This window comes from Hyla sarda, chromosome 1 (genome assembly GCF_029499605.1).
Source record: "Hyla sarda isolate aHylSar1 chromosome 1, aHylSar1.hap1, whole genome shotgun sequence".
NCBI classification, from domain to species: Eukaryota; Metazoa; Chordata; class Amphibia; order Anura; family Hylidae; genus Hyla; species Hyla sarda.
In genome coordinates, this window is record NC_079189.1 from 551,842,571 (window position 1) to 551,860,220 (window position 17,650).

General features: G+C 41.2%; 1 protein-coding gene across 4 annotated transcripts in view; it reads left to right on the forward strand.

The window, feature by feature from the left end:
* The window catches only part of ARL15 (ADP ribosylation factor like GTPase 15), a 263,307-nt gene that overhangs the window by 171,864 nt on the left and 73,793 nt on the right, over nt 1-17,650 (forward strand). Inside the window, exon 6 of one of the 4 annotated variants that reach the window (XM_056541755.1) lies at nt 14,637-14,949. The exons of 2 other annotated variants lie outside the window; for them this stretch is intronic. In XM_056541755.1, the coding sequence (XP_056397730.1) occupies nt 14,637-14,918 (282 nt within the window). In that variant the 3' untranslated portion in view covers nt 14,919-14,949. Of the gene's footprint in view, nt 1-14,636; nt 14,950-17,650 lie in introns of those variants that run through there. One more of the 4 variants, XM_056541763.1, reaches the window with a different exon arrangement.

Below are 17,650 nucleotides of genomic sequence, written 5' to 3' on the forward strand. Positions count from 1 at the left end.
TGTTCGGGACCAAAACAGCCCGACTGAACAGCCCGACTGAACAGCCGGGTTAGTGTCACTTTCGCTTCAGACGCGGCGGTCAGCTTTGATCGCCGCGTCTGAAGGGTTAATACAGGGCATCACCGCGATCGGTGATGTCCTGTATTAGCCGCGGGCCCCGGCCGTTGATGGCCGCAGGGACCGCCGCGATAGGGGTGTATTCGCCGTGTAAGACGGACCGACTTTTTCCCCCCCCAGTTTTGGGGAAGAAAAAGTGCGTCTTATACGGCGAAAAATATGGTATTTATCTATATCATATCTGTCTATATCATATCTATCTATCTATCTATCTAGGAATCCCAAATAGAACAGCACAACTGCTCCAATATTGTCCATAGTTAGGTGCACGCCATCATCAGATTCCTGGTCAGGGAAACCCATGTATATCCATTGAGAAAAAGATAGCAGCACACAAAAAAGTCTGGTGCAAAAAAACGTGTAGTGTTTATTCCATCCTCTTACAAAACAATGCGACGTTTCAGCCTTTTTCAAGCGTAACAGGTGAGTTACATCAGGGAACTTAAATAGTGCTTTGTACAATACATAATAACATTTTCAATAAAGTGCATATCGTCATAATACATCTCCTAAAACACAGTGCCACATCTCAAAAAAGTATTCAGTGCAATTACAATATAGTGTTGTGCATAATAAGTACGAGGATCGATACCGATCCATATAAAGTGCAGTGCATAGTTAAAAACAAAAGTTAATTGATGCTCAATAAGAAAATTAAAATCGCTGTAGGGGCAGACACAAGAATATATACAATGCACCACGTTAGCATGGTTAAAGAACATTGCGCAGGCAAAAGGCCCGCGTCCACATCAGGAGGAAGTTTCCCCCATATTGGGAGTCCTACAGGTGGGTGCCTGTTAGATGGACGGGATGGCGATGCTGTCACGGGATCTGTCCTCCTGACCATGTATACTTTGGCTGACTGGTGACTGGATGGCCAAAGCAAAGCTACTTACCTCAAAAGGACTTGTGGAGATGCTGGAGCTAATAAAAGAGTTAACTGTTCTAGGAGTTCTGCAGCATCGGTTTACTGCCAGTCACCAAGATGAAGATTACCGAGTATGGGGAGAAACTGCGCCTGGAGCACATCAGTGGTTACTATGGTTTTGATGACGCTAATCTTTGATTGGCCACAACAATCCGACTTCCTCCTGACGTGGACGCTGGCCTTTTGCCTTGCGCCTGCGCAATGTTCTTTAACCACGCTAACGTGGTGAATTGTATATATTCTTGCGTGTCAGCTACAGTGGTGAGTGCCCGCTCCTACTGCGATATTAATTTTCTTATTGAGCATCAATTAACTTTTGTTTTTAACTATGCACTGCACTTTATATGGATCGGTATCGATCCTCGTACTTATTATGCACAACACTATATTGTAATTGCACTGAATACTTTTTTGAGATGTGGCACTGTGTTTTAGGAGATGTATTATGACGATATGCACTTTATTGAAAATGTTATTATGTATTGTACAAAGCACTATTTAAGTACCCTGATGTAACTCACCTGCTATGCATGAAAAAGGCTGAAAGGTCGCATTGTTTTGTAAGAGGATGGAATAAACACTACACGTTTTTTTGCACCAGACTTTTTTGTGTGCTGCTGTTTTTCCCATGGATATCTATCTACCTGTCTCATACCTACCTATCTATCTATAGCTATCTATCACATATCTATCTCATACCTATCTATCTATCTATCTATCTCATACCTATCTATCTATCACATATCTATCTCATATCTATCTACCTGTCTCATACCTATCTATCTATATCTATCTCATACCTATCTATGTATATCTATCTCATACCTGTCTATCTATATCTATCTCATACCTATCTATCTATATCTATCTATCTATCACATATCTATCTCCTATCTATCTATCTATCACATATCTATCTCATAACTATCTATCTATCTACACCTGTCTCATACCTATCTATCTAATTTCTATCTATCTCATGCCTATCTATCTACCTGTCTCATACCTATCTATCTCATACCTATCTACCTGTCTCATACCTATCTATCTATCTACTGTCTATGGGAGCGCCTGAGATATCCAAGTCCAGCACTCATGTAACTCCCACTCTCCTATAGAGACTATATGGAGCACGTGCTCCAATTTCTGCTCATACAAGGAGAATGGCTTCATCTTTTTGAGCACCTAATATTAGCAGGATTATTTCACAGAATCGCATTTCCAAAATTCCAGCCTTACAGGTTCTAGTATCAAAAGCTAAATAAAGACTGGCCATCTTATCTTGGATGGTTGGAAGGGGGGGCTTAACATACCCTGGAAAATAGAGAATAAACATTGTAATATACGGTATTTGAAATTGTGTCCTCACATGTCCACGTCCAAGAGCGGCGGTTGCTTGACGTTATAGATCACAAAATGAGGGGACAGTGCAAACTTAGATGGACTGACTTCAAATGTCTATGCAACAGTGTGAGGCTGATGCCAACAGGTGCATCTGTAGCCTGTCTAGTCTAAGTGTGCACTGTCAAGTTTTAGTTTGCCTTGGATCATAGTACAGCATACGAGTCCCTATGCCTGTGTGTCTCAACCATGTTGCCTACAGCTGTTGCAAAACTACAACTCCCAGCATGACCGGACAGCCAAAGGCTGTCCGGTCATGCTAGGAGTTGTAGTTTTGCAACAGCTGGAGGCAACATGGTTGGGAAACTCTACTCTATTCTGTAAAGACAAAAAAAAAAAGAAAAAATGCAAACAGACTAGATGATGGCTCTGACCGCATTGCCCATTAGTGTTATTAGAGGAGATCTTCACAATTTTTTACCTTTTCCCTTTCCCTCTTATAGATTGTTCTTTCCCAACACTGTTTTAAGCCTAAAGTAACTAACTTCTTTCTAATTTTTATTTCTACACCTCTCCTCTTAATCTTCTGGCATTCTCCACGACTACTTCCCCTTTTCACCAGAAGGGGGAGTCCAATCCATCCAAATAAATATATATATATTTTTTTTTTGCAGGGGGTTCTTCAACAGCCTTTCCTTGCATATTTGTAGTGTCAGGCTTTGGATTTGACATACAAGATTTACATGTTATCTCATGTTAGATCAATTATCTCAAAAAATGTAAATGTATTGCATTGGAAAATGCTGCCTGAACCGGGAGGTGCACGTTTGTGCAAGGTTCTCTCTTTCTAAGGAGACCGAGCTGCTACGAAGAAGAAAAAAACAAGAACTTGTTACTGTGAATTTCTTTTTATAATAGTATAAAATCTGCTCTTTAACATTGAGCAGCAGCAGCAAAAGAGCAACAGCTGCTTGGAGAGGATCCATGTTTGGTTCTTACCTATCATTCCAGAGCTTTTGCTAATAAAGCAAACTCTATAAATATTTGCTGCCCTGAATGTATATACCCATAAGGCCACGTTTATCGGTGCGTTTGTGCTTATATATTTTTTTCATGTATTTTAATCAAAATCAGAATGTCTAACCCGCTGTGTGGAGTATTAACCATTTGCGCCAGAATGTAGAGCCATTGGTGCCTTGCACATCAGTTTTTTCATTCTGACTAGAGATGAGCAAAATGACAGTGATTTGATTCGTCATGAACTTCTTGGCTCGGCAGTTGCTGACTTTAGCCTGCATAAATTAGTTCAGCTTTCAGGTGCTCTGGTGGTCCTCTTTCCTAGGACTGTATCCACCTTTTCCAGCCCACCAGAGCACCTGAAAGCTGAACTAATTTATGCAGGATAAGTCATCAACTGCCGAGCCGAGAAATTTGTGACAAATTGAATCACTGTAAGTTCTCTCATCTCTAGCTCTGACATCTCAAACAGGAACAATTTATTAATGTCAGTTTTTTTATATATAGATATAGATAGATATATATATATACACATGACTAGCTGAGTACCCAAGGTTGACCGGTTTTTCCTTCCTCATCCTTGTTGGGGAGGAAAATCAACAAAGGAGGAAGCTTTTGACTTCAAATCCCATCCCCATATATTGTTGTCATATCCCGTCCTCCTATCCCGTCCTCCTATCCCGTCCTCCTATCCCGTCCTCCTATCTCGACCTCCTACCTCGACCCCCTATCCCGTCCTCCTATCTCCTTCTATGCCGTCCTCCTATCCATCTTCACCTCCTATCCCGACCATCCCGTTCTCCTATCTCCACCTCCCATCCCGTTCTCATATCCCGACCTGTAATATGTTTACCAGGTATTGAGATATCTCCAGCCGTACAGAAGTTATGTGAGAACATACATTTCCCATTGATTTGCATGGGACATTAAACAAAAACCCCGCCCCTCACAAATGGGGGTAGTTAAGGGTTAAATTACCGGTAACTATCCTATATTTTAAGTGGACATATAAGTAACATGTGACCAAGTATTATCAAAATATCTCCAGCCGTTTGGAAGTTATGCAGTAACATGTATTTCCCATAGACTTGTATAGGGCTTTAAACATAAACCCCGCCCCTGGCAAATGGGGGCGAGTAAGGGTTAAATCACCTATCCTATGTTTGTTGTTGACATATAAGTAACAGGTTTCATGTTAATATCTTTAGCCGTTTGGACGTGATGCTGGAACATACACACATACATACATACATACACACACACACACGTTGAGTTTTATATATATATATATATATATATAGATTAAAGGGTGTTCCAGGAATTTTTTTTATTTGACTATGCTACAGGGGCTGTAAAGTTAGTGTAGTTCATAATATAGTGTCTGGACCTGTGTGTGACGGTTTTGTCACAATTCTTCTGTGATTTTCACCCCACTATTTATTTTTATCAGCATACAAAATGACTCTTGTCTCAGATTTTTCCCAGCTTGCAATGCGGCCGAGACCTGACTCACTAGTCGGCTGATGACAGGGAGCCTGTCTGCTTCAATAGGTGTAGGGATCAATCTGCAACTAATGCAACAGCTGTAGGCACCCTGATTGAAAACCTCAGGTCTTTTGTTGCTTCAATGGGTGGGGTGGCTGATGTGTGGGAGAGAGGAAAATGGAATTGTGGGATTTGTAGTCAAAAAGAAAAGTCAAACAGGAAATACAAGTTCACAAAAAGCTATCCACAGTGTTATGGTAATTTTACAACATAGCCATTGAGCCACAAGACAAGTGCAGATCCTTCCTAAGCATGTCTATTACTGTCTGCCAGGTACGTACTAAAATCACCTTATAGTGGATAACCCCTTTATTTGTAAAATAATAAAAAATAAAAAAAATACATATGTGCGTGTGTATATGTATGTGTGTATATATTGTAACAGTGTGGCAAGGAAAGGGTGCATTTCCCACACTGATCCTGCAGAAATCTCCACCTGTGGACTAATCAATGAGGCAGCAGAAAGGGGAAGGGTCCTTAAAAGCAAGAGAAACAGAATAATCTGGGCTCTCCCCTAGACAGAAGTGGCTGTTAGAGGGGGGGAGACACCATGTCCAGTGCCAGGCGGGCACAGCAAGGGCTGCTGAGGACACAAGTGTGGACTCCCGGAGTGAGAGACGCGGCTCCTGTAACATATAGCAGGTGGCTGTTCGAATGGGACTTTATGTTCAAATGTGAACTGTGTCTTATAAGGCTGCAGGACTTATTGTGTTTAAACTGGCAGGGAAAAGCCCATCAGTTATTAGTCAGGGCATGCTACATGTGTAGTGAGTGGCTAGACGGCCTAGGAGTTATTTTTATGTTTTGTTTATTTTGTTTATCCTGTGCCCTGTTTAATAAACCTGGCCAGGAGCCAGAATTGCAGTAAGGACTCGCTGTTTTCCGGTTTATTGTGGAAAAACGTGTCCTTTGGCTACGGCATAGGACGATCCCAGAGTGAAACCCTTTACAAAATATATATATATACACACACACACACGTGTGTGTGCACAGTTGTGCTCAAAAGTTTGAATACCCTTGAAGAACTGGTAAATCATATATACCATAAAAACAATCATGATTAAAGTGTACCTGTCATATCACAGTATACATATGTTACTCACTAGGTCATGCAGATGCTTTACATGTCTTTTTTTATGTGTCTGGCTTCTGTGTTTGGCTTACAAATCCCTCTGTTCTGCTCCTCACTCATTCTGACATCCACTCTTTAAGGGACGTGTCCGAGGCAAGCATTGAACCCGCCTTAACCATGCATTTACTTCCTCCCTGAGTTTGCAGTACTGTGCTGGGTCTCTTTATCCGATCTCTGCAGGCTGCTCTGTAACCCCCTCCTCTCTCTCTCTCTCTTTTTTTTTTTTTTTCTTCGTGCTGCAATTTGATACACATGACAGGAGTAAGCGCAGAGGAGGGCTAGTCCCGCCCTCACTTACTGGACTTTGTCCATGCCTGTGCTTCAGCTGGGGCAAGGATGATGGCCTGAGGACCCCTAGTGGACTTTTTTTGTAAGCCAAGGAGATACCCTAACATATGAAGATAACAACATTTTTTTATTAAGTGTATTAGAAAGGTTCAACTGCTCCACTTTTCCTTCTGTACAGGTTTTCCACTGACTATTTATACACACTGATTTTTTTTAAAAACCTCAAGTGTTGCAGCGATGGTTGACATTCTCCCTCTATGCACTGTCTATAGGTGAGGCGTAGATAATTTTGCCTCATGGCAATATTAAAAAAATAATAATAATTGCACTTTGAACACTAGCAACCAGTCACAGGTCAGCTTTTATTGGTCATATTGGTAAAATTAAAGCTAAACTGAGATTGATTGCTATGAGCAACAAAGAGAATGTTACTATAAGGATGTGTTTTTAATTGCAAATATGGAACACATAGCCAGAAATAAATTTGTAAAGAGGAGAAGTGTATTTTTTCTCCAAAATGTTTTAATCTGTTCCTGGCTTTTTATTCATTGATTTCAATAAAACAAAAAACCTGAAAGTGTGAACCCCCCCCCCCTATTAATCTCACCTATGTAATTTATTTAATTACAAGTCTTCTTAGAAGTGTATGTGGGAGAAGGGAGCTGCAGAATGAGACGCATAGAGACTCTACTGGATGCTCTACTAAGTGTTTTTTTTTCCACACCAGTGCTGAATTCACATCTTACACTGCTCAGCACTGCTCTATAATGTCCTCAATTCTGCTGCTTCTTCTGAGGGTGCATTATGAAGATATAAGGGAGTAAGATCTTCATTTCTATGTGTACATGTGCATTTTGTAAGCAACATTAAAGCAGTTTGGGGGCGATTTATCAATACACCTGCAAAGGAAAAGTTGCCCAGTTGCCCATAACAACCATTCAGATCGCTTCTTTTTGCAGAGGCCTTGTTAAAAATGAAAGAAGCGAGCTGATTGGTTGCTATGGGCAACTGAGCAACGTTTTCCTCGGGACAGGTGTTGATGAATCTTCCCCTTTGTCTCTAGTTAGTACAAGAACAACTGAAATTAGAGATTGAGACTCTGAGCATAAATCTGGTGAAAAGGCCATATACAAGTTTTATATAATGGCTAGATCTAGTGCTACTGATTATGTATATACATGGGAAAGCTAATTCTAAAACCATGGTTGAAAGAATGGTGACAACTTAAAGGTCATGTCAAGATATAATCCGCAAAAAAATAAAATACAGCTGGTCTGCAGTTACAACCTATATTACTCTCCAGGCCGCAATCAAATTATATTGATTATTACTTGAAATCATCAACTTACATTCCATGAACCTCTTAACTGCCTTAGACTGGAATATTCATCCTAGGGTCATTAAGAGTGTATGGCATAGGCTCTCGATCTGAGCTTGCTCCATAACCGGCAGCTCCCGGCTGCTTTTAGCAGCTGAAATCCACAGCTTATGTCCGGGATGGCGCAATCCCCACTGAGGGATATATGAACTGTTAAGATGCCACTGTCAAATCTGGATCGACTTCCCACTCAAAGAATGGAAGAGCTGATCTGTTTTCATGGCAGCAAAGGCCTTCTGAAGACCTTGGTGCCGGCCTTGACAGACTTGTTCTTACTGGCAAAAAGTTCTTAAAAATTATAAATCACCCCCTTCCCATCTATGTAAAATAAAACAAAAAATATAAACATTTTATGTTAAGTGCAGAAATTTACAAACTGTTCAAGTATAATGTTAAAGGGTACTCCGGCCCTAATACATATAGGAGATAAGATGTCTGATCGTGGGGGTCCCGCCGCTGGATACCCCCGCAATCTGTCATTCAGCACCTACCTTTGCAAGCTCTCAGCAGCGCTGGAGGCTGAGTTGCAGCGTGACGACCACGGTGCCGGAGTATCGTGATGTCACCCCGCCCACTCAATGCAAGTCTATGTGGCTGGACCCCCGCGATCAGACATCTTATCCCCTATCCTTTGGATAGGGGATAATATGTATTAGTGCAGGAGTTCCCCTTTAATAAAAATGTTAATAATACTGAATAGCGAATGGTGGGGAGTTTTATTGATCACATCGCTTCCCACAAAAAAGAATTCAAAAGTGATCAAAAAGTATGATAATGTTAAAGTGAGACTGATAGAAACTTTAGATTAAGGTGCAATAAATTAGCCCCTATACATGTATGGACTAAGATTGAATGTTGGAATTTCAGATTTGTGTGGTAATGCATTTTTTTTTTCTTACTATTTTTCCTTGATTTCCTTTTTGCCCTTGGTTTATGTTCCTCAGGGTGGAGCTTAAAGAGGTATTCAAATGAAGACAAATAGATCTAAACTGATAAAATGTTAAATGTGCCTACCTTGTTTTGCCCTGTTGCCTTTTGTTACGACCATCTTAGGGCATCCACTGAGACGGTCCATTATACTTAGTTCTACTGCAAATTGCTTTTTATTCTCTACTGTGTATGCAAAAAGGGGGATTGTGAGGAAAATGTGTTCTGTTGACTTAAGTGTCACAGTTCAGAGAGGAAACCAGGAAGTGATTGGATCCATAGGGAAGAAGAACGGGACAGGAACTGAGGTCATTTTACCTTTTATAAAAATTAAAAAAATTGCTCTATTCTCACATCTGAAAACCTCCTTAAAGGGGTTCTCCTGTGCTTATACATCATATCCCCTATCGAAAGGATAGGGGATAAGATGCCTGATCGCGGGAGTCCCGCCGCTGGGGATCCCCGTGATCTTGCACGCGGCACCCCGTTTGTAATCCGTCCCCGGAGTGTGTTCGTTCCGGGTCTGATTACCGACGAGCACAGGACGTCACGCTTCTCCCCTTAATGCAAGCCTATGGGAGGGGGCGTGACGGCTATCACGCCCCCTCCCGTAGGCTTGCATTGAGGGGCGGAGCCGGCCCTGTGGTCACCGGTAATCGGACCCGGAGTGAACACGCTCCGGGGACAGATTACAAACGGGGTGCCGCGTGCAAGATCACGGGGGTCCCCAGCGGCGGGACTCCCGCGATCAGGCATCTTATCCCCTATCCTTTGGTTAGGGGGTAAGATGTCTAAGCATCGGAGAACCCCTTTAAATTGACCAGTTTTGCGTTTCTAAGTGTTGGCTAGTTTGCAGTAGTCTATGTGATTATCAACATTAGATTTTGAGCCTCATTGACAACATGGACTAAGACGAATGGTGGCAATGTCTATCTCAATGTATATATGTTGGCTCTATATAAAACCAAAAACATTTTTGAACTTGTTAGAATCATAGGAGGACGGACGTCATTCCGGTCCTGTAACATAGCACAACTCATGGTTATCAATAATTTTTTGCAGTGACGGCAGGAACCTATGATGTTGATCCCTGGTTTATGATGGTTAGATGGTTTCACTTGATTGTTTGTTCTAATAGGAAATGTTAAAGGTCTCTTAGTGGGTTTTGTGGCGCACACATCTGTACACATGGGCAGATGTGATCAGGGTTAATCTTTGCAGTAACTATTTTTACTCATCCAATGAAACAATTAGAGTTGACATTTAAAGAGCAGCTCCAGTCAGAATGTATTTGTACGTACAGGCAGCCACCATCATATATCAATATAGCATTATGAGTGATTCCACCCAATATAAATCTGTTATATTGGGTGGAGTATTTAACCCCTTAACGACAATGGACGTAAATGTATGTCATGGTGTCGTGGTAATTTTCAGCCGACATGCCCCCTCCCATAGACTTGAATGAAGGTGGCATAAGGTCTCGATCACTGCCTCCGGCTCCAAGCATTCTGAACTAAATGTTCAGAATGCTTGAGCACCGGAGTACCCCTTTAATCTCAGTTAGGAACTTTTGAATCTGCTGGCAAACAATCTGCTAGACCTTCACTGAAAAAAAAAAAAAAAAAAATATATATATATATATATATATATATATATATAAATATAATAGAGGCTGCCAATGTTTCTTTTCTGGTATGAGAGGTGTCTAGGTCCAAAGTTTGGTTTAGCGGTTCCACGGCTTTGCTCTCCTCTGCTGTATATAATTTACAAGCACATTTAGCCACACCACAAACTCTTTCGATGGGCTGGAACCAGCTTTATTGTGGGCATTGATGATCATTAGTGGTTTCCCGACAAAATTAGCAATAAAACCTTTATACCACAACTACATATGATGCCCTTCATGTGTGTAAGGTGTGTTTACAGGGAAAAAATATTTAAAGTGCAGATTATTGGAAAGACTTCTGAATTTGGTGGAAATTTTCCAATACAGCACATATTGTGGAATATTCTACCTTCAGCAATGTGCAGAACCATTACTGCATAGGGAGGAGCTTAGGCAGCAGATGGCAGTAAACATTTTTAGGGATTCATACCAGAAACTCTGTGCCTGTTAATTTCTGCACCAATATGCTTATGATTAGATAGACTATGAAATTGGGCGCTCAGTTCTCATTAGGGAGTGTGCTAAGGTTTTTGACCCATTAACCGTTTAGTCATTTTGCAGTCATGGACTGCAAAGAGGATGATCAGCATTGCTCTTAAGAAGGTGTAGAGCTGAGCACTGTCCTGTTAAAGGGGTAGTCCGCCCCTAGACATCTTATCCCCTATCCAATGGATAGGGGATAAGATGTCTGATCGTGGGGGTCTCGCCGCTGGGGACTCTTGCGATCTCGGCTGCAGCACCCCAGACATCCGGTGCACAGAGCGAACTTCAGAGCTCGTGACATCACACCCCGCTCGTGACATCATGGCCACGCCCCCTCAATGCATGTCTATAGACTTGTATTGAGGGGGCGTGGTCGTGACATCATGAGTGGGCGTGCCCATGAGGTCACGAGCCTCCTGCGCTGCACCCGACACTCTAAACGACCGCGGGGTGCAGCAGGGAGATCGCGATCAGACATCTTATCCCTGACACTTTGTGGATAGGGGATAAGAAGTCTAGAGGCAGAGTACCCCTTTAAGAACTGAGCAGTCATGCTTTATAGCATACTGGGAGCTAAAACTAATGGCACTGGGGAATGAGGGGAGCGGCATCTGTGGGCTCTTGATGGTTCTCCCCACTTTGGATGACCAGTTGCTGATCCTTGCTAGTTAGCGGAACAGGGAAAAAGCCCCACTCTGATCCTATCTCAGTGTTGAGGAGGATTTGGCACAGAGTATATCACTACGATGTCTCCTCCTCCTTCTCACACTTCCTCCTGTGGTGAAAGCTAAAAAGTGGAATGTCCCCTTCGGGTGTAGTGGTCTCCATGGGTCTCAAAAGAAAAAGGAAACAAATCTGCAATAAAATGCATTTCCTTTGTAAACCACAGCTATAATTCTTAAAGGGGTTGTGCGCTGCCCTGCAGTTCGGAGCTCCGCTCACAGCGTCCGGAAGTTCATTACTCTGAACGCTGTGTGCAGGCTTCCGTGTTCGCAGCCGCCGGGCATGACGTCACGCCCGGCCCCTTCGTGACGTCTCGCCTGCCCCCTTGTGACGTCTCGCCCGCCCCCTCAACGAAAGTCTATGGGAAGGGGGCGCGACCGTTTGGAGTATTGAACAGCAGTTAAGTAAAAACTTTTGGGTGTAAGTTCTGTGTATGGAAATGGGGAAAAAGCAACACACTGAGGTAATGAAAGTATTTTACACAGTAATATATATTGGCATCATGGCCTCAAAGGCTAAAGAAAAACGGAATCCCCCTTTTACAGACTGTCCCACCATGACAGTCTTGTCAGGTATCTTGGTTAATCTCTACTGTACCTTGACTCATAGAGGGGACCCACAAAATTGTCAATGGCACCCATTTATCATTTATCATATGGCTGTCCATTAACTGGAGTGTAATTCTCACTTTTACTATATAACATGTGGTGATACTGGTGTGCTTTATTTTCAGATGCGATTGTCATTAAAAGACAAACCCTTTAGCTTGGGGTAAAACGTACTGTACGGGATGTCTACGGGATGAATGTTGGCCGTCATATTGTTCCTAGAATGTGTACAGAGACATACATTTTTACCATTATTATTATTACCGTTTTCGTCAGGATTCCCTTAGTGCCAGTGTTTTATAAATACCTTGAAAGCTTCTCACCTTGGGATCAAAGACAACTTTTTGGATAGTTAGATCTATTTAGTAGCATGATCTATTTCACCACGTACATGTGGCTATACTAGTTTTATGCATTAACTAAAATAATATAAGGTTATCCAAACAGATAAGACTCCATAAATGCCTGGAGTTCACCTGACTAATTAATCTTAATGCCCCATTAGCAGGTGCTTCATCCTTGAATAACGGTGTTGAAGCAGAACGGGACTTTGCCCTTTCACTCACCCTTGCAGTTCCTGTTCTCTGTCTGGATAAACATTACTGTGAACATTGTGTTTGATCTGTAGTGGGCCATTTCCCATGGAAGCACTTTGCCTTTAAAATGAATACAGAATGGAAAGAGAGTGCGTGAGTCTGTGAGGCGGGCATTCTACTTTCCTCCCACCTCTGACTCATCAACAAAAAACAGCAAAGAAGATAAAACAATGGACCCAATGAATGCCAAGAAACAACGCCATGCTACAACACCATCAAAGAGGCATAGACACTTTTTAACAAGCCTCCTAAATAGTTCATTAAGTTCACCGTACTCTTTCCTTTTACTGACAGAGGAATCAGAGCTCAGTCTGTTACCTGACAAAACTCATGTGGGTATTGTGTTATCTTAGATTTTACATAGCACAATAGGCACCTCACGATCACTCCGGTATAAGGGCTGTGTACAAGGCCACCACACAAAGGTGTACAGAGCTCTAATTCTATATGGAGATACACAAGTGTGTGTTATATCTAACAAAATGGGATGTAATGCGCAGATAAAGCAGCAGCAAATTTGTTGTTTAACCCTTTCCGCACAGATATTTTTCCCCCCATTACAGACCGTGTGGTTTTGCTTCAACGTATAAAGGCTTGTATTTATATTTCAATCATTTCAGTTTTGGTTTTATAAATTAATTTGTTATTGGAGGACTGGACAAAAGCTATTCTACCGTTATTTTTATTTTATTTTATGTTTTGCATTATGTTCTGTTCACTATGCCGTATATTAAGTGGACCAAAGTGTCCCGCAGAGAAACATAGGTGCTTGGGGCTAGATCATCATGAATTCTGGGCATTATTTTATTTATTTTTTTGTGTCTATAGTCCTTTCCAGTGTCAGGATATAAGCCTTTTTGTTATTATGCAAATGAGGTTTAAGTGTCCAAGAGGCTTTCCCCAGCATGGCAAGCGCCCAAGTTAATCTAGCCCATGTCCGCTTTATTTGCCACCCACTGCCGGCTTACATCCACCTTCCATGCTTGACTCACTAGAGAGAGAGCACATGGGCATTATCTGGGCAAAGTGTGCCGCTCAATGTCCCTTTTGGCTTTTGAGCCTCACTTATATGATAACAATTAGAATTATATCTGGGTGCTGAAAAGGGACAATAGGGCTGAAACATGTATGCCTGGAATTCCGATGACTAGCCCTATCTAGTAATGTGCTTATTTAATTATATACTATATATATATATATAGATAGATAGATAGATAGATATACAACATATATTTATTATTATTATTTTAATTTTATTTTTTGTAATGTTAGTCATTCTGCATTTTTAAAGTTTTTCCTATAGGTCTCTAAAATTTCAGAAATACTGTATGTGTTTGAATTTTTTTTTTTTTTACACTTTTGCAAGTTAAAATCACTTTTTATGGGAAACAAACTTTTGTTTAAACATAGGTTAACATTTTTCTTTAAATAACATTTAGTAAACATTATTATTGTTGGTCCCACTAGGGAACTTGGCTGAGTTCCATGTGATTTGGTATTCACAAGAAGCCAATGTACTACTATTGCTGGTCAATTTATCAATTTATTAAAACATACAGGTGTCAACAGTTCGGCTCTGATTAGGGTTCACAATATATACAACAATAGATAGCAGAGATCCCTATTATGATCTTAAATTCAATTTCAATAGAATCCAAATAGTAAAGTTATTGCATTTGTATTTTCACACAGCTTTTCCAATTAAATATTTTAAAGAACGTATTTTGAATTTTTTTAGATTATTAATAAAATATTGTTTTAATTTTATAAATTAGAGAAAAATAATCTTAGACACTTACAATTTTTATTAGCATAAACATGATTGTTGTTAGAGTGAAATATAACATCATATATGTTCCAAAAATGTTGTCAATTTTGTTTTAGGTGAAAGTCCCAAGAAATCCCTTCCAGCCATTCCTCTGTGCACCACTGGCTTCCCAGAGGTTAATATGTGATCACTATGCTGCTGAGAGTAAATATAGCTCTATCTCACACCTGCCAACAGGGTGTAACGGTCAGGACATCTGTCGTGATCTTAGCCAGGAAGGGGCCCCAGTCAGTGCTGCTAGTTTGGCCGTGGACTCCTTCCATGATATTACTTATGGGCTGGGCTCAATGTCATTTATTGATAAACTATTTTATCAAGAAATACCTTTGGCTTATTAGTGGTAATGTCTCTCAAACTGACACGGACATTATTGTATTAAACATGAACAATAAAGGGTGGAACTGAACTACATGTTAATATTCTCGAAAGTTACGTTGCACAAAACTAAGCAAGTTGACACATTCATTGAAAATGACTTTTCAATGAGGTTTAAGAGTTTATCCAGTTTAGTGTAATTTTTTCCCTATCCAAAGGATAGGGGATAAGTGTCAGATTGCAGAGGGTCCGACCGTTGGGACCCCCCTTCCCCGCCTCTCCTGCATGGTGATCCGACTGTCTACGTGCAAGGTGGGTTAGGCAAAAGCCCGCTATGCATCTCTATGGAAGAAGTGAACCGCTGTACTTGTGTTTCTCTGGCTGTCCCATAGAGATGCATGAAGGTGGCGTGTTGACCAACGCTTTGTACAGTGCAAGAGCTCTGTCGCCGGGCGGGGGGGTCCCACGAGATCTGACACTTATCATCTATCCTAAACTAGAATGCTCTTTTAAAATCTTCTGATGCTGCTAGATCTGTTTATCTTCCAATGGGCTTTCTTTAAAAGCGTTGGATATTTTTTTTTTTCCTGGAACAGCACCACTCTTGTCCATAGATAATTGTCTGGTATTGCAGCTTATCAACATTTGGGGATGTACTCCAATACTAGACGCAGCCTATGAACAAGACTGGTGCTGTTTCAGGTGCAGGGAGGAGCAGAACCCCTTTTTTCTAATCCTTGTCAACCTCGAGGCTTCTATGGGATTAGGAAACCTTCCCTAATTGACCATCTTTAGGAAATTTTTGTTCTTTTGTACGAAATGTCTGAGGCAGAAAAAAGAAAACGAAGCTAAATGAGGACACCAGCGACAAAAATTAGACGTAATTGGTTAGCTTTGTCTTCTTATGTTATAACTTGATTTAGGATGTACTGTTATAAATGCTCAGACGTTTGAACTTCTCGACGATTTGTATTAATTAAAAGCACAGATGACTTGTCAGGACATGGGAACCTGCGCTATTTTTTTTTTTTTTTTTACCGGCAGACACAATATGAGCAGACACTTCCAGTGTAAGAGAATACTTTGGAGTTATTTGTAAGTGTGAGACTTAATGTTAAGGTAGGACGAGTTCGCTCCTGTTTGTAATTGGAACATGCAGCCGTCTCTTTTTCCCAAGAAAGGCAGCACAATTCTGACCTCTTGAAATGTACGCAGCATACCAGACAAAACTACTGTAGGCTTCAAGTCAAAAGTCCCTGAAGCAGCACAGCAAGTTTCAACAGTGATTTAATAAGAAAAGAGAGAACTATCTAAGTGGCAATCTACATTTTAGACTTTTTACATTTGAATATTTAATGCACTTACCTTTTTAAATTGCTCCTCAAAAGGATAAAACAGGTTACTATCACAGGCCTTTAAAGGGGCTCTTCATTTTGAACAGTCACAACGTGTTGGCTCCCTAGAAAAAAGGCCAGTCACAAAGTTTTCACCTGCTGAGACCTCCAGCAAATAGACGGGGAATAAATAAGGGTGGTATTTTCGAACAACTCTTGTAGATCAACCAACCAGTGTTTTAACATAACTTTCAAACAGCGGTGTACCTAGCGCCCCTGCAGAAGTACTATAGCCGCCCTCACAATCCCCCCAACACCCCAGCGGTGGCTCACTACTCCCCAAAAAGTCACGTCACACAGTAATATACATACAGTTAAACTAACTCACAATTGATCAGAGTAGTCCTATTTCATTTTCTTCACCATCTGGCTCAGACCGCCATGTTGACTCCTTCCCGCCAAAACTCATCTTTTCAGCATCTGCAGGACAAATATCTTAGATGCCAAATGTTTCCAGTGCCCTCCCACTTCTACCCAATCACCCCATCTATAGGTCCCCCAGACTGTAATATTGCCCCACTTGGTGTCCTGCACAGTAAAGGTGGTGTTATATTAGTAGGTCCTCCAATTAGAAGGTATATCCCCCAGTAGGCAGGTAGGTTCCCCATTAAGTAGGTATGTCCCACAGTAGTTAGTTCCCTTTTTAGGTAGTCCCCCCCATAGGTAGTTATGTCCTCAAGTAGGCATCCCACCATTATAGTTAAATACATCCTTTGGGTGGGTAGGTAGGTAGATCAATCAAACCCCCCCCCCCCCCCCCCCAGTAGTTAAATATGTCAGTAGGTAGGTAGGTTGCCAAGTAGCTAGGTAGGTAGAGAAGTAATTAGGTAGGTAGCAAGGTATGTAAGTGGGAAGATAGATAGCGACCTGCGCCCCCGTCCCTTCGGGTATGCGCCCCCGGCGAGGACTTGGTTCGTGAAGTGTAGTATGCCACTGCTTCCAAATCGCTTGAGGTATTTCGATGAAACATAGTCTCATGTAAGTCTGTGGAACTTTTGGTACATCTGATTGCTTTACTCTCGAGTTACAGAGATTGCCTTTTAAACATCCTGACGACTTTCCAGCAGACCAGTGCAGAGAATAGTTATTGTCTGGGACAGGATAGGAGGATGAGAGCATTATTGTTACTTTTCCTTTCCCTCAAGGTTTAGGTATGAAGACCAAGAAATATAATAGACGTTTATTTCATGCTTTTTTCCTATAGGTTATAGAAAACATAGCCATCATAGAGGGAGAAGGTAGTGTCCTCGATTTTTTGAACCTAAGATAACAAGAAATAATAAACTTTTTACATGTTCCATGATATCTTCCTCCTCTGTAATATTTAACTTTCCATTAAAATTTTAAATTAAATAATAAAA